Source organism: Drosophila ananassae, chromosome XR (assembly GCF_017639315.1).
Source record: "Drosophila ananassae strain 14024-0371.13 chromosome XR, ASM1763931v2, whole genome shotgun sequence".
NCBI lineage: Eukaryota > Metazoa > Arthropoda > Insecta > Diptera > Drosophilidae > Drosophila > Drosophila ananassae.
The window spans coordinates 17,097,706-17,121,461 of record NC_057932.1 but is presented as its reverse complement, the minus strand read 5'-3'; the positions used below and the strand labels follow the sequence as shown (position 1 = coordinate 17,121,461).

The 23,756-nt window shown below is 37.0% G+C and overlaps 3 protein-coding genes and 1 long non-coding RNA gene across 4 annotated transcripts in view; 3 read left to right on the top strand and 1 right to left on the bottom strand.

The window, feature by feature from the left end:
* The window catches only part of LOC26515542, a 171,768-nt gene that overhangs the window by 42,807 nt on the left and 105,205 nt on the right, over positions 1-23,756 (top strand). Inside the window, exon 3 of the long non-coding RNA XR_001408376.3 lies at positions 23,303-23,334. This is a non-coding gene — a long non-coding RNA (uncharacterized LOC26515542). The remainder of the gene's footprint in view (positions 1-23,302; positions 23,335-23,756) is intronic.
* Positions 3,456-6,025, bottom strand: LOC6505119 (uncharacterized PE-PGRS family protein PE_PGRS54). Its single transcript, XM_001965382.4, has 4 exons — positions 5,855-6,025; positions 5,382-5,438; positions 5,254-5,312; positions 3,456-5,060 (listed from the first exon to the last, which is right to left on the bottom strand). The coding sequence occupies exon 4, from the start codon at positions 5,024-5,026 to the stop codon at positions 3,644-3,646; it is 1,383 nt and encodes a 460-aa protein (XP_001965418.3). The 5' UTR covers positions 5,027-5,060; positions 5,254-5,312; positions 5,382-5,438; positions 5,855-6,025; the 3' UTR covers positions 3,456-3,643.
* On the top strand, positions 15,932-16,759 carry LOC6505133 (salivary glue protein Sgs-3). Its single transcript, XM_001965383.4, has one exon. The coding sequence runs from the start codon at positions 16,013-16,015 to the stop codon at positions 16,622-16,624; it is 612 nt and encodes a 203-aa protein (XP_001965419.1). The 5' UTR covers positions 15,932-16,012; the 3' UTR covers positions 16,625-16,759.
* Positions 18,922-20,702, top strand: LOC6505134 (serum response factor homolog A). Its single transcript, XM_032451996.2, has 4 exons — positions 18,922-19,064; positions 19,151-19,266; positions 19,326-19,667; positions 20,126-20,702. Exons 1-4 carry the CDS (start codon positions 18,977-18,979, stop codon positions 20,570-20,572), a joined length of 993 nt encoding a protein of 330 aa, XP_032307887.1. The 5' UTR covers positions 18,922-18,976; the 3' UTR covers positions 20,573-20,702.

The following is a 23,756-nucleotide window of genomic DNA, read 5'->3' as shown; positions in this document are numbered from 1 at the left end:
GCAGCGATTGGATTGTAAGAAAAATGTCGCTGGCAACTCTTTTCCTCCTTGTTTGTTTGTGTGCTGGTGACGTTGCAACCCTGAAGGTTGGCCGGCCGAACGGGGCAATCAGAACTTATGTTTACCCCAATTAAGGTGAACACGAGACCGTTTTTGCGATCCAATGAGTTAGAAACAAGATAAAGGACCCAAAGCCCGAACAATAAGCCCAAGTCCCTGGCTCTATCCGGAGTCCCTATGCCTTCCATCGGGTTCTTCCTCGTTCTTCGTCCTTCGTCCTCTCGATTCCTGCTTTCTGCTCTTGCTGCTGCTGTGGCACTGTGAGAAAAATTTACATAGTTTTTTTGAGGTTTTTTAACCAATTTTATATTTTTTTATGGTGTTTTTCCCCCATTTTTTTTTAAATATATTTTTTCTTGCATTATTTTTATTTTAAATAATTTTGAGATATATAATTTTTTAGTATTTTTTTTTTAATATTATTTTTTAGTATTTATTTATTAAAAATGGTATTTAAATAAAAAATACACTAAAAAATGTTATAAAAAAAATATAGAATATTAAAATTATTGCTTCTATAAAATTTAAAAATTAAAGACTTTTTAAAAATAAAGTAACAAAAAAATACAAAATTTATAATTTAAAAAAATTTGAAAAAAAAAAAATAGAAAATAAAATATAACTTATAATATTTATTTAAGGAAGGATAAAAATCAAGGATATCAAGGATTAAGGAGGACACAAGTCCTCCTAATTTGAAAAAAAAAATTGTTATAATAATATTCCCCTACTTCTCTCAGTGCATGTTTGTGCCGCCTGCTGCCATGCATGTTTATGTGTCCTTCTCGTCCTTCTCACAACAATGCGGCAGGATATACACTGTAGCGGACGGCAGGAGAGGGGGGTGGCGAAGGGATAGTGGAGCTGTAGAGGAGCTCTGGAAGGACCGGCTCTGAATGCCGAAGCAATGATTAAAAATTGTGCAAGCGTGTGGCGGCCAGCGAATGTCGATTGCGGTTCAACTTTTCCAGGGGGGGGGGGGGAGGGAGGGGGGCTAGAGAGTCCTGGTGAAAGGAGCAAGGAGTAAGCCAGTCAGGGAGTGAGGGAGAGAGGGGAGAAGAGTTGCAAAATCCAAAAACCAAAGTCGTTCGCTTTTATTGTCATTTGTATGCGTGCTGGACATCTTTAGGGGGGGCGTACTGTGGCAGAGAGGGGTGGTAAAGGGGTCGGGTGTAGGAGGGGGCAGGGGGGGCTGAGAGCCTAAGCCTGCCACTTGAGATGCCGGCGTGAGGAGAGCCCCAAAAGAAGAGTCTTCAAAGGATCAGGAAGTGTTAAAATTAAAAAAAAATAAAAATTCGTTTATTTTTTAATTTGAAAACTTATTTTAAAATATTAAAAAATATATTTTTAAAAATGATATCCTTTGTCTTGTAACCCCTTCTGTGGACCGGCAGCACCCCTTAGTCTTTAGCCTCTAGAGTCTGGTCCCCCAAAATCAGCCTCAAAATACTCATTAGCCATAACGACCATCCTGGCAGGTCCTGGATGGAGTCTGGAGTCTGGAATGTCCTAGGGGGCATCCCGGAGGGAGTAAGGATAATGCAGGACATACAAACCAGCTGTGTCGATTTCGATGTCCATGTCGGTGTCTATCTATTGTCAGCCATCAGCCAGGCAAGCCAGGTCGTCCTGGAGGAAGGATTCAAGGGAGGCTCTGCTACACTGTGAGAAAATCAAATAGGGGCTTGGAGTTTATCCTCTAAAAATTTTATATTTTTAATCATAGTTGGAAAAGACAAAAGGACATCTATCTGGTTTCTGTTCTGATCGCCTAAGATATCCTTAAGGGTGCTGGATAATAATACCTGGTACTCTAAAAATAAGAAAGAGTCTAGAGAGAGATGAAAGAGATACTATACTTTAAGGATATTCCATAACAATACCTGGTACTCTAAAAATAAGACTTCAAAATGGAAGACTGTAAAGTCTGGTAGTCTAGTCATAAGTACCGGGTATAAGTATAGTTTTTATAAGAAAATTAAAAACTTGAACAAGAAAATATAAATAGATTTTAAAACTAGAGATTCTGGAGTTAATTGAAACCTTCTTAGCCCTTTTCAACAACCCCAAGTACCTCCCACATCCGCCCTCTTTTTTCTCCCAGTGTCTTTTGGAAAAAAAAAACCCAGACTAAGTCTATCTGCGCCCTCCACTATTTACACTCGTCCCATTTTATCTTATAGTTCGATTGGCAATTTATGTGGAAATGCCTACCTTTTTGCCCCTCTTGGAGCTGGAGTGAGGGAGTATCGGTTTTTGAATCTTAATTTCTTCAGACATGAACCTCTCTCTCCTCCCCCCCCTCCTACTAGTTGCCCCTTTTCCTGGCAAAAGTTAACTAAGAACAGTATATGTTTATATTCTTAGAGGCCTCTGGCCTGAACTCCCTGTTCCCTGAACGAATGGAAATTTTGTCAAGCTTGAAATCCTTTTATAATGACAAAGGGTTTCCACCTCTAAGCCGATTACAGCGACATTGGCATCAGGAGTCCCGACCAGGCCAGGCTCTTAACTAGTCGAGGTGCCGGGGTGCCAAGGAGGGGGGCTGGAGAGCCTACTTTTCTAATTACAAAATAGCTGAGACAAAATAACAAACAAGCGGAAAAAAATACAACAAAAAATAAAAGCCAAGAACTGAAATTGAAATTGAAACTGAAACCGAAAAAGGGGTAGCTTTTTAAAAGGCTTTTCTTTGGTTATCGGAAAGGGTAGAGGAAATAAACAGGGAGGGGGGCTTTGGCATTTAAAAGTTAATTTTTAAGAAATAAAAAAATAATAGTGGGCTGGGGGAGTAATGGTATTTTTATAAATTTTAATAGCAGAGCTAGTAGAGTAGAGATAGGAAGGCCACAGAGCTAGAGGATACAGTCAGGGAGCTCAAGGTAGAGCTTCTGAGGGGGATGCTAGAAACTAGGGGCTGGAAACTAAAGTCTCAAGGCTAGATGGCTAGAGACAAGATATTAGAGGCTAGGAACTAGAGTCTATAGAGCTAGTGGCTGAAAAATAGAAGATAGAGACTAGAAGATAAAACTAGAAGCTGGAAAGCTGAGCTAATATATAGGTGCTAGAAACTAGGTTCTGGAGACTCAAGGTCTAAAAGCTGGAGGCTAGGAACTAGAAGATTGAAAGTAGAGGCTAAAATCTAGAAAGATGCTTAATAGAACATGGAAACTATTCCGACGAGTGTAGGAGATTGAAAGATGGTATATATTTTCCAGTCTAGTCTGTCTAGGAATTGGAGGCTTGAGGCTAGAAACTAAAGTTTAAAAACTAAAGGCAGGGAGCTAGAAATGTTAGATAGATGCTAGAGTTTGGAGGCTTAAGGGCTAGAAGCAGGAAGGCTACAAGGCTAGAAGCTGCAAGTCTCGAAGCTAGAATTCTTCAAACACAACAACTTTCTCTTCTGTCAAGTGTGTGTGTTTATTTGCGTTTCCTTTCGTTGTGCAACGATATTTGTTAGAGTGTATACTAGTACATAAAAGTACATAACAGTACTATTGTACAATAAGTACACAATGGTACATAAAATATAAAAAAAAGTGTATCTTTTTGGTCCTTCTGGCCATCAGGCATCTTCAAAATCCTAGACCTCCGGGCCATCGCTGTCGCTGAGGTCCTCGCCCAGGGCCAGCGGCGCAGATCCTGGCAGCAGGAAGCGCACATGCGGCACCTGGACGATGGGAAGATTGAGGTGACGCACCTGGGAGTTGTCCGGCGCCTCCGGCCCGGCGTCCGCCATCGGCAAGTCCTGGCCCGAGCCCAGGGCCGAGGCACTGCTCAGCTGGAGGGTCACAGGATCACGCGACTGGTTGGTGGGATACGGGGGAGGGACTCCTACGCGGCCACCACGTACGCCACGGCCAGCTCCTCTGCGGCTGCCACCTCCGCCACCGTTTCGGGCCACTCCGCCTCCTCCGAGTACCAAGGGCGGCACCTCCTCGCCCCTCCAACCGGCATCTCCGCTGCCGCGAGGGGGCCGTGAGATACCGGTACTCCAGTGGAAACCCTCGAAGTCCTCTCCCCCGTCGTCCGGCTGCTGCCCGAGAAGGGTGGCCAGTCCCGATGATCCCAGGCCGGTACCAGCAGCTCCTCCAATGCGGAGAACCACTCCTGCCGTGCGTCGTCCTCCGGATTCTGCTGCTCCTCTTACGGCGCTGCCTCCTCCTCCTCCGCCGCCACCGCCCCCTCCTCCCAAAGTGAAGCCACCTCCGCCACTGCCTCCCAGGGTGAATCCTCCTCCATTTCCTTCCAAGCCGCCTCCTAGGCCAAAGCCTCCACCGGAGCCGTAGAGCCCTCCGCCGCTACCCAATCCGAAAAGACTGCTGCTGCCACCGAAGGTTCCTACACCTCCGCTTCCCAAGCCAAAGCCGCCTCCGCCGTAGAATCCTCCTTCGCCATCGCTTCCCAAGCCGAAGCCGCCTCTTCCACGACCTCCATTCCCGAGGCCATCTCCGCCAGAACCTAAAACACTGCCGCCACCCCCGCCGCCAGTTCTCAGCGGTCGGGGCGGATCCTCCTCCGCCGGAGAGGCGTTCTGACCCCTTAGGATGCTGGGCGGATGCATGATGGCCAAGTGACCGGCCAGGTTGTTCAGCCGGTCCGGATGGGCCGAGGGCAGGGCCACGCAGAGCGGACATATCACCGCCGTTCGATCCGAGTGATGCAGCTCGTTCACGTGCCGCACCAGGTCCGAGGAGGAGTGCCCCATCTCGCCGCACATTGGACAGGTGAAGCTGTCGGCGCAGAGGTCCGGCATCGGTTCGCCGGCAAAGTGCAGCTCCCGCGCCTCCCGATCGAGGAGGCACTGGAACGGATGCTCCTGCTGATGGCCACCCGTTTCCACTCCGTTCTCGTGACACACCTTGCAGAGGTCGTAGTCTGCACAGCGGAGGCACTTGTAGCGGTAGTGGATGAGGCTGGTGCTTCCACAGCCATCGCAGTTAACGTCCCAGTGCAAGGAGGCCATTGTTCGAATGATGGAAGGGTTCTCCAAAAAGATTCTAGTGGGGATTGGAAAGGGAATTAGTTCTGCCTGTCAGTTGGAAAGTTTGTGTCAGAGTTGCCAGCTTAATTGTATTTAAAATAAGAGCTAAGTGGCAACTCTGGCAAAGCTACAAGATTTTAAATACTAGTGACGAAATCAGAAGAGATTAAATATCAAAGAAAAATATGAAAAAAAACAAGTTTTCTTACCAAAAAATAGAGTTTTCGAAGTTTAAAATTAAACTTCAAGCAATAGCTTTTAACAAATCCTAGATAAAAAAATGTATTAATTATTAATTAAAAAAATATTATAAAAAGAATAAGAAAAAAAAACATACCTTAACTTTACAAGTGTTTTTAATTGTTATCCTTAGGGGGATTCTTGAAACGCAAATCTATAAATTGAGTTTAAAAGAATAAATTATAGTCTTAAAATAAAAAAATAAAAAAAGTTATAAAAGGCTTTTACAAATAAATTTATTTTGTAAGCAGGAATCAGGAAAAAATATTTTTTTTTTAAATTTTAAGAAAATGTAGAAGATACAAATTTTTAATTTTAAAAACTAATATAATAAAGAAAAAGTCTTTCTTTATAAGTTAATACTTAAAAAAAAAATTATTTACCGATAATTCTAAAAAATGTTTATACTAAGCAGCTAAAAAATCCTTTAATAGAAAGACAGAAAATAAATTTTTTACAATTTAAAAAGTCTCTGTTTAAAAATCAAACTAAAATGGTTCAATAGCTTACTAAATAAAGCATAATTTTATAATCTTAATAATAATATAACAACTTTTTATTTAAACTTACCAAACTTGTTAGACCTTAACTAAAAAGAAGAAACTTGTTCAAAAACTAAGCTCTCTTTATCCACAAAATATAATAATTTTTTGTTTGCTCACAGGCGTTTAAAATATTTCGAAACTTTTCATGAAAATCAATTTACTTATTTATTTTTTTTTTTAAATAGAATTTTTCTTTTTAGAATTTTTATTTTATTTTATTATTATTTTTTTTTTCACTTGATTTTTTCTCAAAATATTTATTTTGTAATTTATTTGTTTCTTAGATGTTACTTCCACAGAATCAATCGTTAGAATGAATTTGAAACCCCCAGAGCTAAAGGAGCTGGACATTCTAAACGACATAGACTACTATGTTTAAAGATTTTCCAAAAATATATTTCCCATTTATGATTAGTGTTGAATAACACTATTTAATATCGAACTCTGGTGTTGGAAAGGCTTGGGAAGCAATGTTTCGGAGAAGCCATCCCCCTTTAAGCGTCATTTTGGCGTTGTTTTGGTCTCAGTTTCGTTTGTTCGCGCTTTGTCCATAAATTTCATGCAAATTGACTAATTAATTTTTGCGCAATGGATTCTTATCGCGCCATGCACTGAGCAATATATTTAATATTTGCATAATGCCTGTGTATTGGCTCCATTCTGTTTGGAGTTCGTCCTGGGGTTCGAGCTCGAGTCCGGGTTATGGCTTTTGGTTTGGTTCTGGGTCTGGGTTGCTTTTTGCAACATGCAGTTCGCTTTAACCCCCAGTATAGTGGGGTCAGGGGTCAACCCACGCACTTACCTTGGCCCGGGGGGGGGGGGGGGGGGGGGGGGGGGGCTCTATGTTCTAGGCCGCAAGTGCACTGGACGAAGAATTTTTGATTTTATGGTGATATTAAAAATAACTTTAGCCTATAGAGTGGCATAATGTGATTTAAAAAGGGGGTTTTATATATTTCTAATGTTAAATTAATAAGAAAAAAAATATATTTATATTTTTTAAGGCTTAGTTCGTGATTTATAGAACTTTTTCTGGCTTATATTTAGTCTTATTTTATGTTTCTACACCAAATAGACCTTTATTAAAATAGTAGTAGTAGAAAATAGAATAACTAGTAGGCTTTTGTTTTGTATTTTTTCCAAAAATTACTTTTTATCGATAAACTAAAGTCTATCGCTATTTTTCGATAAAATTTTTCAATAAGTATATTCTAGTAGCCCTTGCTTTTCTAATTACTTTTACGATGTTTTAAAAAATAAATATTGTCTTTAAAAAGGCAATATTTAAAAAAAGTATATACTTTAACATACTTAAATAATACAAAAATAAAAATTAAGAAACGAAAATAACAACAATTTTCAAGTCTAGGACCATTGTTTCACCTCTGTTCAATTTTTTTTATTAAAAACATATTCCTAAAAATAAATGCCAATTTTTTTTGAAGTGCATTTGCTTTGTGGTGCTGCAGGTCCCTGGTGCTGCAGTAAAAACAACAACTATTTTGATGACGGATATTAAGCATAACCACACAACTAAACGAAGACTCCAGTGGGGAGTGTGGCAGTGGCACAGGGTAGAGAGAAGGGTAGAGAGAGGAGTGGAATGTAGAATGCTTCCGTGTTTTTCCCGCAGGACAACGAGGAGTGACTTTAAGCCTGCCAAATATGCTGATTGCAGCAATAATGATGATTATGTTTGCCTGGCCTGCATGCGCGGCTCGAATTTGTTAGCCACAGCGGAAGGAAGTCGAAAGCATTGACAATGCCAGCGACACGAAGGGGTAGCCAGCCATGGCTCCAAAGCCATCCAAACCACCCAAAACCACCCACTCTCTATCCACTCCCTACCCTATGTGGTGCAACAACGACAATGACGAGTTGCAAAGGCATTTTCTAGAGCGACTTTTCAGCAAATGCGACTGCTCGTCCAACTTGACGGCCCAACTCACTGACTCAATGACTGACTGACTGACTGAATGACAGACTGACTGAAGGCCAAAGGGACTAAATGACGGCCAACAAATGCTAAAACATTGGGGGCTTATGGAAATACGAGTATTACGAAAACAAAAAGTCAGGGGAAGTCGGAAAAAGTAAGCCTATAAGGGAGATACTCTTTCCCAAAAAAAAAAAAAAAAAAAAAAAAAAAAAAAAAAAAATATATATATATATATATTTATTAAAATTTTAGACATTTTTAGAAAGAGAAATAAGAGATTTTTTGAGAAAAAGTTTCTTTAAAAGTTCTTAAAAATTTAATAATAATTAAAAAAAAATAGAATTACACCATAAATAAATTAAAGCTTACTTATAATATTAAAATAACAATAAATAGCTATCATAAAACTATTAATTTAAACAAAAACAAACAAAAAAATAATCGAAAATCTAAAGCTAATAAAAAAAACCTACTCAGAGTAGCCTTTAATACATTTTTTTTTCTCCCCTCAATAAAATAATCAAATAACAATCATTATAAAAATAATTATTCATTTTCATTATAAATATTTATAAACTTAATGAATCTCTCCTATTACTACCTCTAAGCTAAAAAACAAAAAAAAAAAGAAGGGAAATTAATAAACGAACCCTGGAGGATATTACATTTCAAAATGCATTCAAATGTCAAACGACTTTAAGTTTTTTTTTTTTTCTACTTTTTTGCCGTTTAGCAACAAACACTGTGCAACAAAATTATGGCATTGCGTGTATGAACTTTTTACGCAGGTTATGGTTGGTGGAGTCCAGATCCTTTAGGACATAGAACCCCCCCCCTGGAATCCCTTCTACCTCCACGAACAAACCCTTTTCTTTTTTTTTTTTAAACCGACTATGCCATTCCGGATGAGACTTGGCTGTATGTGGCCATATTAGCAAAGTGAATTGGTTTTTATTTGTAACGGAAATGTGGATAATTATTTTCAGCTGTTTGCTCGTTTGGACGGTTTGGTTTGGACGGTTTTGTTGGTTGGTTGGTTGGTTGGTTGGTCGACTGGTTGGTTGGTTCTCTGATTTGCATAAGTCGCAGGTGACAGTCGTGGCTGTTCGTTCCCAGGCTTTTCCACTGGCTTTCCCACTCAATACAAGCCAGGATTCCTGGCTATGTCAGGATATGTATTTTTGTTTTTTTTTTTTTTTTGTTTTAAATAACTGCCATACACTTGGAGAGTTGGTTTACAATTTTTCTATAATTTTTAGAAGGGTTTTTTGAGCTAGATTTACAAAAATTTAAAGAGTAGTTGAAAAAAAATTAAATTTAAATAAAAAATTAGAGAAAAAATAAGAAAAGTATTAAGTTTTTTAATTATTTTATTATAAATGAAAGAAAAATCGGAAATATGTTTTGAGAATAATTCGAGTTGAAATATCTACCTCTTCTAGACCCTAGATCCTTATATAAAATACTTGTGTATTTAAACTTAAAAAAAAAAGGATTAATTCTTGGTCTAGCTCCCTTAAAATTCCTTCCAGTGTATTAGTGAGCTACAATTTAAGAGGAAGCAGCTGTGGCTTAGCCCGATTTCCCTCCTCCGCCATGCATGCGAAAAGCGGCTTAAGTCCTGCCGTGGACCAACGACTTGGCCAGGATCTGCTCCTGGAAGGAGTAACCCACAACCTGACCGGCGAGTGATAAGAATATTCTATAGACAGTGCTTGCTATTTTTTTTGTAGAGAAGGGATCCGACTGGGCTCCAGTTTGGTTATAAACACAAAAAAGACACTCGGCTCCAAAGGCTAGGCGCCTTAATTTTTTTTTTTTATTATTTTTTTCTGTCTCCAATGGCAGAGACTTACCAGCGGGGTGTGGGGGCTACTGGGTTGACTTTTTAATGGATGAGTGGGTGGTGATCGTCGTCGCTGGTGGCAGAAAGGCAACTGAAAGCCTTAAGTCGATTTTTGTCTTCTTTTTTTGTATATGATTCGATGAGTTTATAGATTCTGGTATTTTTTCTGGGCTATTTTGTATTTAAGGTATTTTTTCTGGTCTATTAAAGGCTTAAAATTCTTTAAAAAATACTGAAATTATTCTTCAACACCTTCCTTTATTTTTATTTTTATTTATTTTTGTTTAAATCTCTCAAATGTATTTTATTTCAAGCCTTCAATTAATTAATTATGCCTTGTTGTCCCATCTAGTGATTGCTTTTTTGAATCCTAATTCAATTTATATTTAATTTCTGACATTTGACGCAAAATCCAGAGAGAAATGGATCGCCGCGCTTCGGCCATCACATTTGCTTTTCCGAACATTTTCCTCCCATTTTCCTTCCACTTTCCCACATCCTTCAGTTTAAGGTAGAAATGTCCTGTTTTTTTTTTGTATGTTTGAGGTTCAGTTTGGGTTTTCAGAAGGCACTGAGAAAAAATTTAATTGTTTTTATTATTAACAAAAAAAAAAATATATTTATTTTAAAACTTCAAAAAATTGGTAGGACTATTTCTTATTATTTTATTTTTGGAAAAAAAAAATCATGAAACTTTAAATATTTTCCTTATAATATAAATTTAAATAATTTAATATTTATATATATTTTTTATTATTTTTTGTTTAATTTTAAATAAATTAAATTTAATTTTAAACTTCAATATCGAATGCCGTGTATGGTTGGACTTTTATGCATGTCCCCATTAACTGGCTGCTTGGTAGATCCTTGCCCCTTGGATTTTGGCAAAGGACCTGCTTCCTCCCTCTCTCTTCCCCCTCCCTCCTCGTCTGGCCCTCCATTCAAAGGCGGTCATCAACATTGCAACATTTGCTGGCTTGACTTGCAGTCGCCCGTGGGAAATCAGTTTAATGGAAATTATAGCATTCGATTACTTTTCAAACTCCTCTTGCCTCGCTCTCCCTCTCTCTCTCTCTCCCTCTCTCTCTCTCTCCCTCTCTCTGTTCCTCTGGTTTTCCTTTAGATTTTCCGAATTTAAGTGGCTCATCAAGGCAAACATGAAATCGCAAAGGCAGCCCAGTAGGAGTTGGTAGGTAGGTAGAAGTAGTGGCAGTAGTCACCTCAGTTTATCACCGAGTTTTGTCAAAAGCCTAAAAGTATGCAGCAGGAAAAAAAAGTCAGGCACCCAACAACTACAAATACACTCAAAAAAAAAGTATCCTAAAAGATAGAGAAGAAGTGAGGAAGGACTAGAGGCGGGACTAGAGGCGTTGGAATGGAAAATTCTTCTGCCTCAGTCAGGTGAGGCATTTTCCTCCTGCCATTTGCAATTTAAGTGACAAACCAACGGACAGTCCAAATGCCCACAGAGGGAAACTGCATTCTTCTCCCATTTTGCTTTCTTTCTTTTTTTTTTTCACTCTCTCTGTCTCACTTTCTCTTCCTCGTTGAGCCGAAGAATTTTCCAGCAAGAAGAGTTGTCTTTTCTTTCGGGTTTTCCGGCTGGAAATTACATTATCTAATCAGATTATTTTTTGTTTTGTCTTATATCCGAGAGATTTTCTCACTTTTTGGAAGAGGTTGGGGAAGCAATATGGTTTGGTTTTTGAGGGGCGTATAAATGGTATAAACTGGGACAAGATATTCTTTAGTTTTATATTTTTTAATTAATTTATATCTCTTCTTTAAAATAAATCCTCGGTTCCTTTTTATTTATATCTGAGGATTATTTGAGCTTTCATTTTTAAATTTATTTATTGGAACTTTAAATATTTTAAACATTTAATTACAATTTACAAATCAATATTTTTAATAGCTTGTATAATATATAATTATTAAATAATAAAACCTAAACACCATGAGAGATTTATTAGAATGATTTTGTTTATGTTTTCTTAAATATATTTCTTATAATTATATTTCTTTTATTAAATTAGAAAAGTTTAGAACTTTTATCAAACTTTATAATTTTTCTTATAATTATTTTTTAAAAATCCCCTTTTTTTTGTTAAAAAAAACTCTACAATCCCCATCCCCGGCTGCCAATTCCTTTTGCCGCAATTATTTTTTCTTCGGCTACGTGATGCGGCCTGACCCGTCCTGGTCCTTGATGACCCAGACCCAGGGGTGAAGTGGAGGGGGCCAAAGGATATAGTGGTTTGTTGCATCATCCAAAATCCGTTAACAAAGCCACACGCTGTCTCAAAAAAAAAAAAACAAAATCTAAAAAAAATAATACGAAGCACCTTTAGTTCCAAAAATTTATTTCTTAGATCCCCACAGTTCCCCCAACCCCACCACTCCCCTGCGAAGGAAAACTGTTCCCACTCACTGTTAACAGGACTGTTAACCGACTGTTGAATGTCCTTCTGCCGACGTCGCTGCCGCAGTCGACGCTTTCTGCCAGCGCCTGCGCCCACCTTCGTGAAAGCGCCTTCGGCTTTTGGATCACAAATGTCGTCTTTTGGAACATATCCTCGTTTCGAGTTCGTTTTTTAGTTTTCTTTCAAACATTTTTTAGAACATGACCCAACTAGGCTTCGGCTTTCAAAGGATACGCCAGGACATGTTCATTCCATGGCTCTCGGAGCACTGAGATGGTCGGCGCGCACAGGGCGTATGAGTGATTTCTTCATGAGCTTCCAGCGAAAAAGGCGTAATTTTCACGACTATTTTTAGTATTATTTCTTGGGGTTTAAAATGTGAGAAAAATAGTTCAAAAATAATAGTTATTTTTGGATGAATTTTTAATGAAAATTCTAGAGAAAATTCTGCCAAGAATCCTGGTGAGAATCCTGCTGGAAATCCACTTGACTTGAATGACTTTTGACTTCAACGTCGTCCTCATTACTCGCCCCGCTTATCATGATAATTTTTCGAGAGGGAGTGGGTAGTTGGTTGCTTGGTTGGTTGGTCCTTGGAGTCCACGGGAAACTATAGTTTCTTGGGCTTTGTAAACATTTCAGCAAGTTTTCCTCAAAATTAAATGGCAGGACATTTAACACAGGACGGATGACGGGACGAGCCAGCCAGGACGAGGCTTCTTCTCTTCAACAAGTTAAGGGGGAATTCGAGAGAATTCGGGAATTCGAAGCGAAAAGTTTAATTTCGTAATTGTCTTGGGCTTCAATGGGCCCAATGAAGCTGCCAGTTCCGGGAATTCAATTCGAGATGCACGGCCCGAAAAAAAGCAGATCCTTGGGAATCCAGAAATCGGAAATCCAATCCGAAAACTTATCACAACCAAATGAGAGCCACTCCATACACTCCATACGCTAATTTTCATTTTTTCTTTCATTTTCTTGCAACAAATACGACTTCATTTTGATTTGAATTTCAAGGCAAAAAATGGTTAATTGTTTTAAATAGCTTGAATGTCAGTTATCGGGACTGGGCTGGCTCTTATTTTCCAATCGCTTTTAAAGTGGTTTTCAGGTTTGTTTTTCAAGAGTCCTTCCTGTTTCCCTGAAGTGCCTAGCATCTATGTCCTAGATGTATGGGAGTATCAGTAAGTTACATTAAATAAGCCTAATCCTATGATATCTAGGGTCTAAGAAACTTTTAAAGATGATTATGATTCCTCTCTAAAGTTCGATAGAAATCGGCAAAGATGTAGCCTACAATCAGGGGCATATAGGGCTTCTCTTGCATTTCCAAAAAATTTGACAAAAAATCTAAAAATATTTTGTTCTTAGATTTTTATGCAGAGTTATGAAGAATCAATTCACAAATCTTTTAAGGTATCGCTTTTAAGAATCGGATAGAAATTGAGAGAGCTATGGCCTTCCAAAGGGGTCATATGGGGCTACAAGGCGTTTTCCAAAATTTAAAATTTGATGAAAAATTTAAAAAATATTTCAATCCTAGGTTTTGATGCAGATCGATGAAGAATCGTTCTACAAATGTTTTAAGGTATCCCTTCTGAGAATCGGATAAGAATTGGCAAAGATATAGCTTAGAAAGGGCAAAGAATATAGCAAAGATATGTTTTTTTCGTATTGTTGAAAATTGAACAAAAAATCTAAAAAATATTTTGTTTTTACTTTTTAATGAAAATTGATAGAGAATACTTCTACAAATCGTATGATGTATTCCTCATAAAAATCAAACAAAAATTAAAAAAGATATGGCCCTTTCTTTGGGTGGTATTTGTAACTCCCTCAAGAATAAATATCCTCCTTCTTAAGAATAACTATTGAAGCACTTGCCTAAAGTTATTTTCCGCAAAGACCCATAAGAACTAACAAAGAACTCACTAATTAAAAACAAATAAGCCAGAGGCGGCAGTGTCATCGAATAAAATATATAAAAAAAAATAAATACGTGGAAAAAAAGAGAAAAAAAAAAAACGATGAAAGCACACAAATAAATTATAATTATAATATGTAATAAATAAAAGCAAATATCGCAAGTGGCGATGAGACCGGGCCCGGGCGGTTTCACACGCAATTAACATATTCTCTCTGTTGCATTTAAATTGCTGCATATGGATTACGCGGTGCGGTTCCGACTCTGGTCTCTCTCTGTCACAGCCGGCTTAAATGAGCTGATCCCACCCACTGGGGTTGGGACATCCACCCCACTCCGCTCTCCCCTCTACCCTCTCTTGGCAGGAGAAAACCCACCGGAAAACCCCACAATCTCCTCCCAATCCAACTTTTTCCCTGGCATTCTTTCGCTTCGGCACGCTTTTTGTGCTGCGTCGTTTTTTAATTACTTGCCTCATTTTTTTTTTCTGTTGCGCCTTTTTTTTTTTTTTTTTTATTCAATTACTTGTACAAATTGCAAACAGACAAAAAAAAAATAAATTAAAAAAAAAAAAATAAAACGCCAAACAGCAGAGAATACAAAAAAAAAAGGCAAGTAATCGTGGAGGTATCAGGTGTGCGGATAAATGTTGCAATTTGTACGATGGTTGGAGGCCCCAGAACCTGCAACTTGCATCCCCCTACCCTCTCCTTTCCCCTCTCTACCGGGCAGTCGCATTAAACAATTAACAAGTGCAATTGATAAACAATTAGCGGCATTATGAGCGAGCCGCAAGCTGAAAAAAAAAACAAAAAAAATCAAAGAAATATACAAACTTAAATTAGGGAGCTGGGAAAGTAAAATCAAAGGCAGTTTTTGCTTTCAAAATACTCTAAAATATAATATTTAATTTGTATTTCTTTTTTAACATTTATTTTAATTATTAATCTTATTATTAATGGTTTTTTATTTCTTAGATGATGTAATTTTTATGGTTTATTTTATGGCTAAAATTTTTAATACTATTTTTTTATGATTAAAAGGTAGTTACTTTTTGTTATAATTATTCTTGGCAATATCTGCAAACATTTTTTAAGATCATTGGGACATGTTTAAAATTAAATATTTTTCATATCAAAATGTAATAAATTCATATGAAACGTAAAGAGTTATTAAAATAACAGTAATTTTTTAAATCATTATATTTGGTAGGACTTCTCATAGTTCTTAGACCCCTTCCTATAGAGTATATCTCTCACATTCATTTCAAATAATTATATATTTTGCATACATATTTTTATTTTAATTATTTAAAGGCACATGTGGCCGAAACACAACTGTTCGATAAGACGAGCACTATTTGCTTATAAAACCAGACAATTCTCGGAACTCGCTAATGACCATCGCAAATAGCACAAAAACGCGGCGTGCTGTCGGACAGAAAAAAAAATAAAATAAATATATTTGATAAGATGGAACTATTTTGGGGCAGACTTTCGGGTATATGGACTAGTGGAATTTTCTTTGTTTGTTTTTTTGTATAAACTATTTTAAAAGGAGGATTTGGTTACACTACGCTAGAGTCTATAGTCTTTAAAATATTAAATAAAAAATTAGTTAAAAAAAAAAAATATAGTATTAGTTTAAATCATTATCTTGCACTATTTATTATTGCAATTTTTTATAAAAAAACTGATTTATTTTTGGAAATATTATTGTAAAATATTTTTTAAACATATATACCCTGAAGTTCCAATCGTAGAGCATCTAGAAAAAAATCCCCGAAATATAAAAAAGTGTTTTTAAAAATTTCAATGTCTAATGACAATTTATAGACGTATTTCTAGTCGTGAGCCCCCCGAAAAAAAAAAAAAACAAAACTGAAAAACCAGTCGTGTATGCCTCTGTAGGTGGGGAGGTGGGGCCCAAGGCGTCCGTGGGGGGGTGGGGCTGCTAAGTGCCGTTCATATATTTAAGCAAATGTCCACCGATGATCTCCATTTAGTTGTCGATTGGAGGTACATCTAAAAAGACGAGAAAAAATATTAAAAATGCGTGCGACTACTTTGGTGTTCGGTCTGCTCTTCGTGGCCAGTTGCTCGATGGTCTTGGCCAGGCCTCAGGATCAGGATAGTTCCAGCACCACCACCCCCAGCACCACCACAACTAGCAGTACTACTCCCAGCACCACAACTACTACTACTACCACTACTACTACTCCCAAGCCAACAACGACAACTACAACCACAACGGAGAAGCCCAAATCGGAGTCTACCACTGCCAGTACTACGACTACCTCCACTACTCCCAGCACCACCACTAGCTCCACCACTCCCAGCACTACGACTAGCTCCACCACCCCCAGCACCACCACCACAACTACCACCACCACCACTCCTAAGCCCGATGATGAGGCCGAGAAGCTGCTGAAACAGTGCGAGGAACTGAAGCGACGCCACAAGCGCGGCAACTCCTCCTCCTCCGAGGAGGACGACAGCGGCGAGAAGAAGTCCGCCAAGAAGGAGCGCAAGCAGCTGAAGAAGCTCTGCAAGCAACTGAAGAAGCAGCAGGAGAAGAAACAGGAGCGGGCCCAGCAGTCGGCCCTCTCGGAGCTCTCCGACGCCCTCAAGAACTACGCCCAGAAACAGAAGCAGAAGAACTAAGAGACATTCTCTTAAATTTATTTTAATTTAAGCTCTGCTCCTTAAACATAAATTAATTGATTTTTTTTTTTGTTGCTTAAGTGTAAAAATTTTTTAAAAAGAAATATAAATAAATTAAATATGAATTTACTTTAAAAAAAAGTAAATAAATAAAAAATTGAGTGGAAAGTGATTTTTTTAAGGGGTGGAAAATGGAAATGGAAAATATATATATTTATTTTTGCATTTTTGAATTAAGCATTTAATGAATTAAGTTTTCTTAAAATTTGATAATTATCAGATTCATGTTTTTAGAGCTTTTTTGGCTTAGAATTTATTGAACTTTTCTTAATTTAAGTATATATTTTTACTCTACTAGTTTTTATTCTTAAAAATATTATATTTCTGGTGTTTATTTATACACCTTCAAATAATTATTTTCCAAGTGTTTCCTCCAAAATATCCTTTAGTTTCCTGAAAAAAGGTTTATAAGATCTAATTAGGTAACAAAAAAGAGCTAAAAAAATGTTATTGCTTCACAGTTTCTTCTGTGTTATATATTTTATACATTTATATATTACATTATTATTTTATATAAAATGTTACATTCACATATTAGAAACCATATCAGATATCAGCTAGGACTTTTTTTTGATTTCTACAATATTTTAGCCAAGATTTAAAGGTAAATAGAATAGATAAAAGTAAAAAACCATTTTTAAGGTTGAATTAAAACTTTCAGACTTTATTTGACAAATTTTAATAGAAACATCAAGCTAAAAATCAAATAGAATTAGTTAAGTGGATAGTATCTCCTAGCTACTGACTCAACAAGCCAATAAAACTCCCAAATCAAGTGAGGAAGAAAGTGCAAACACTACGAATTGGCTGGAGTTTACTTGGTTATTATCACTGGAAACCGAAACCATAAATCCCAGAAATCAAATATTGAATCACAATCAGATCAAACGCCGACCAGGTGAAAGTTATACCTTTATTTTAGTTTTTGGTTTGCCTTTTAGTTGCCAAACTAAACCCTAACCCTGCTGGACGGGTAAATGATTTATTATTAAATCACTTGCCAGCACAACTTATTTGCATTCGACAATAAATGTTTCCGCTGAGCCAGAGACCAGAAATAAAATCCCAGAAAAAAAAGCTTCAACAAAATAAACACGTTTTTCGGCCATTCAACAAGTTTTCTTTATGATTTTTTTTTCTAGTTTGTTATTTTTTCTGGTAGTTACAGCACTTTTTTACAAGGGCACTTCCACTAATAGATGAAAAAAATATTAGCCACACACGTTCGGCAGCTAATAATATACAAAAATATATATATATATATTCTGGCGTGTAGCTTAGGGTCACAAATTGGAAACTCACATACTGGTAGATGACCAAGAAAGCATAATTTGCATAATCAGGCGCAAGAAACGGGCAGAATTTTTGTTCGGCGGCGAAAATCGACGAAGAAATATGAATGCTAATGAGTTTCAGCCATTGAACTCTGCCCGCTGGAGTATTGGGATGCTGGGAAGTGGAAGAGGTTACCAGTACACTGTGGGAAATTATTATTTATTTATTATAAGAGTTTAAAATTGCCTATATTTTTATTTTTGAGGATATCATATTTTGCCTTATTTTCTAATAAATTAATTTTTTCAAAAAATCGATAATTTTCAACTACTTTTTTGTTTCTAACTCTGCTATTTTTCAACCGATCTGGAATCGAAATACCATTTTGAAATCAGGTTTCCAATATACTCAAAACTATATTAAAATATTTCTAAGATTTGCAAAAAAAAAAATTGATCAATTTTTGAAAAATTTTATAAGGGGTACCCCTTTTGTAAATTTCAAAAAATGAAAATTTTTTTGTTTGTTAAATTTTTAAGATATTTTAATGTAACTCGAATAATACTGAAATCCAGACTTGTAAATGGCATTCCTTTTTGAAATCGGTTCAGAAATAGCTGAGATATTGAATATAAAGTGTTTAAAAAAATCAATTTTCGGAAAAAAAAATTTACTTTTAATTATTTCTTAAAATTATTTCAAATAGAATAGAATTAATATTCGAATTATTAACTATTTTTCTCAGTAATATTCCCTTTTTGTAAAATGGGTCGCCCCCGGGTCTCTTCATTCTTTTCGCCTGACACGCTTTGAACCCGCCAAGTTAATTATGCAAAAATAAAACAAAAAGAGAAAAAATTAAAACTAAAAAAAAATGGTGAAAATAAAAAATTCTTAGTGAAATGCCGTTAGTGGAATGGCCCCGACACACAAAAAAGTTAATATAAGTCGGAGACAAGGCCCAGAGATCGAATCAGTTGATCGAGAAGAGACCTACCAAGTGGAAGTTGGTCTGAAATGATTTTTTGCGGAAATTCGGGATTCGGGATGATCCTGGTCCTGGTCGGGGCCATGGCCTTTACCAGTGACCTCTCGCTGGTGAGCGGTAAATTTTTTTACCAACACTTCCCCAAAAACAGAGAAATAACTAACATGTGTGTGTGATTTTATTTTTTTTTTTTTGTGTCAAAGGTCAAACGGTGGCACCACTGGTGACCTCAACGGTGAAACCCACAAGTGCACCCAAAATGGAGGTCACTCCCACCAAGGCAATGATTATCAATGCCCCTCCCAGCAAGCAGAAAAAGGTAATTAATTTATTTAAAATTAAATTATAAATTATGGATTAAAAATGAATATTTTTTAGGTTCCTGAAATGAAACAGGAGCCTCTGGTGAAGGCCAAGGATGGCGCCAAGCCCCTCCAGGTCACTGGATTCATCACCAAGTCGGGAAACATCTACGAGATCGAGGATAAGCGCGGCATGGGCGCCATCGAGGGACGCCAGGCTGTCGAGGAGAAGCAGGCCGACCAGATCGTCTGCAACTACGGCAACGTGGTCATCTACAGCGATGTGCCCTGCGACCAGGTGACCAATGTCCGTGTAGGAGAGATCAAGCAGATCAAGGACGGCAAGGTTGAGAGCCCTGTGAGCAGCACCACCGAGAAAAATCAGGCTGAGGAGGACAAGGAACAGGATGAGATGCAGGTAAAATATTTTAAAATAATCAGAGAACAATATTTAATATAAAATATATATTAAGAATTCTTGGGGGCTACCAGGTATCACATATTTTTATTCATTTTTATTTTGAACAAAAATTCAGCTTAGCTTAAAAGGTGGTTTTTAAGTCCTTGTCCGTGAAATGCTTTTTCTTAGTAAAGTTTTCTACAATTTGTTAGATTTTTGCATAAAACTACGAAGGTAGCTTTTTCAAGAGTACCGGGTATCACATATTTTCTTTTAAAGTAAAATAAAATGGCGTAAAAAAGGCTTTAAAGGCTTGTCCGTGTGTCCTTGTGTCCGTCAAACTCCATAAAACCTATATATCCCAAAATATTCAACAATATATTCCATTAAAAAATGATATTTATTTAATTTCTATCAATAAAATATATATTTTAATAAAAAAAAAAAATAATTAAAATCAAAAATAAATCTTCAAGGAACAGGATCAGAATGAGGAGGAGAACCAAGAGGAGGAGGTCCAGCAGACCAATCATCCCAGACAGCAGCCGCAGAACCAGAATCGCCGACGTCGCCGTCGTCCCGGACAGAAGCAGCAGCAGCAGCAGAGGCTGCAGCAGCAGCGACGTCGCCAGCAGCAGCAGCAGAGGCGTCGACGCGTCAACGGAAACGGAAATGGCAGTGTGGTGGTGAGACGTCGTCGCAATCGCAACAACAACAAGAACAACAGCAATGGCGGCCAGCGTCGCGGTCAGCAGCAGCAGAGGCGTCGCCGTCCCAACAACAACAACAACAATAGGCGTCGCAATGGCAACAACAACAACAACAACAATAGAAGACGCAACCGTCCAGAACATAGACGTCGCATCATTAACGTCAACCGCCCGGGGCAGCAGAGGCGTGGCACTCGCCAGGGCAACAACTGAAAAGGGGTCAAGGGTCACTCGATCACCGGGATAACAGAACAAGAAAATTTTAACGAAAATGGGCTTAAAAATAAATAATATATAAAAAATATTCAAGATCGATATATTTATTTTCAAAATAAACTTGCATCTTCGAAAACAATACAAGGGGTATTTTTTAAAGGAATTAATATAAAAAGATATAAGATATGCGGTACTTTTGGTATTTAAATTTCTCCCTCTCTCTCTCTGGAATTTATCTTTAAGGATTATATCTAATATTAAACATCTTTCTCTCTCTCATAGTTTTGAGGAAAAAAATTAAAAGATGTATGATATCCGGTACTTCTAGTATTAAAACTTCTTAATTTCCCTTTAGTTCTATCCCTCTATCTCTTTCTATATATTTATCCCTTTCTCTCCTTGTCTCTAGAATGATTTTCAATTAAGTATTTTTCAAGCAAACTAAATACTAAAATATAAATAATACCTAGTACTTCTGGTATTAAAAAACGCATTTCATTTTCTTAACTCTCTTTCTCTCGGTCTCTCTCTGAAAATAAATATTATTTTTTAAGACAAACAAATACTAAAAGATATATGATAACAAGTACTTTTGGTATTAAAACTACCTCCAAAGATACTAATATTCTCCTATTCAAATTTCTTAATATTTCTCCTCTCCCTCTTTGTCATGACTCATGACCCTAAAATGACCTCTCATATCTCTTGCATAAAAAAAACAAAAAAATAAAAATAAAAAACAAACAAAACCGCCAAAGAAAAAGACAAGCAAACAAAAATGAAAGCCAAAATGCAGCCAAAAGTATCCTTTTTCTGGCTTTTGCTGTAACACTGGTGCAAAAAATTGAAAATTCACTTTGTGTTGGTCTTTTTGGTCTTGGGGAAATCAACACGGGGCAGTAATTAAAACAAGTGCAGCCCATAGTGCCGATGGGATGAGGGAGGGTGGTGGCTAGGAGAGAAAAAGATGCGGAGTCGACTTATCAGATTTCCTAGAAATTATTTATTTAAAAAAACTCATAATTAATAATAACTACAAAAAATTTATCTCCTTATTTTATTTTTAATATTTTTGAGTATTTTTGCATAGTTATTTTTTATTTTAAACTTTAATCTATATGATGATCTTTTAATTTTTTTTTTTAAACTATATTGTTTTTTTTATTAACTTTTATTTACAAATATTTCGTAGAATTATTATTTTTAATTAAAACAAATATTTTTAACAGGAATCAACATTTTAAATCTCCAATTTGAAGCCAGAATTCTAAGATTTGAAAAATATATAATTTTTATATAATATTTATAATGTTATTTTATAGAAAATTAATATAAATATTTTTAAACAAAAAATTCAATTTTGATTATTTGAACCACCAAACTCATCCCTCTCTCTAGTCTCTCGATTAAAACCACTTTCTCTCTTAGTAACCTACGCATTAATCCCATTTAACTTTTTTTTAATTCCATTTATATTTAAGTCACCGCCCTCTTAACCCCCTCACCCTACCCCCCAACCCTTAGCATTTTTCGCAAATCATTTCGGTGAGTGGCAGAAATTTCCCTGAGCACGATCAAAGTGAATGCAATTTGTTTGAATTTGGTCAGGACTTTGTTTTTGCTGTTGCCAGCTTGTCACTTTAATTGTAACTAGATTTTCGACTCGACTGTGCACACACCCCGCTACCCGCTACCCTCTCCCTCTCTTCTATATATATATATTTGTTGCATATATATAGGGATTTTTTTTTTTTTTTGGAGGGAAAAATGTCAGATGCGGCCAAAGGGGGCGTGGGCGGGCGAGCAGGGGAGCAGGCTATGGGTCGCTTGGGGCTGCGATGTCAACGTCAGCATCAGTTACAAGAAGAAATTTGCGCGCTCGGGCCCAGCGCACTTAACACATAAAACAAACAACAATACCAGAGGGGTGGAGCAGGGGGGACATGGGGGAAGGAGTACTGTAGTGGGATGGGGGCGTGGCAGGAGTGCTGCGAGCCAAGCGCGCCAAGAAAGTCATTCAAAAGTCAACCAACTTTCTTTTGAAACACGTTAAAGAGCAAGAAAAGAATCCCTTACACAAGACTCTGTGGTGGAAAGGGGCTTGAGGGGCTTGACTTAAGGGAGGAGGGGGGTGCAGCGGGACAAGGGGGGGCTAGGGACCAGGGGCTCTGGTAGAAGGGGGGGGGGGGCGCTCTGTACCTTCAACCAACTGCTGTTGCTGATTTTCCTTTGTTGTTTGCATGCACACAAGGCACTGGGCGGAGAAGCGATGCCTGCACTTGCTTAACTACACTGCAAAAAATTCAATGGCAGTGGGAGATAATTACACATTTTTCTATGAGGTTTTTCGAGGGTTAATTGCATTTTTTTACGTAATTTTTCTGAATAAAATTAAACACTTCAAAGAAGAATTAAAACTATTTTTCTTGGTTGGGTTTTTATTTCATGACTTTTCCTAAATTTTTATTTAATTTTAAGCTAATTTAATCAAGAATCTGTGTATTTTTCTTATTTATATATTTATTTTTAAATACATTTATTTAAAAACAAAAACTGTCTTGTTAGGTATTGTCTTTAGATTTTCAAGATTTAAACTTTTATTAAATTGTATTGCTTTAAAATAGTTTTAAAAATGTATTTCCCGAATTTCTTATTGATTATGATTATTTTTGTGATTTTAATTAATAACTTAATAGTTTTCTAATTTTTCTATTCTATTTCTTTCAGATAAATCATTTTTGCTTTAACATCTTTATTGGGTAAGTGATACAATTTTAAACATTCATTCATTTAAAGCTAAAGTACATATTATCATGCATGTTTTTTATTTTAAAATTATATGCAAAACAATATAAGATATTGCATAAAAATGCATTTATAATTTTCTAAAATGTATGGAACCCTTTCTCTAAAAATTCTTAAGACCTCGAGAATTTGGGGGACTATTTTTGGGATATACGGGTTATTTTAATTAATTTTTAATGCTAAACAAAACATAAATTTTTTAAACAAAATTTGAACCAAAAATTCACTTAAAAAAGGCTTGAAATCCTCTCTAAAGTTTTGGGAAATTTTTTTCAAGTGTATTTTTTGCAGTCCTATGGAATTGGGGGTTGGGTGGCCTCTCCGTGGAGGGGCTCAGAGGCTAGGGGAGTGACAAGGGGGGTGGTGTCTTCAACCA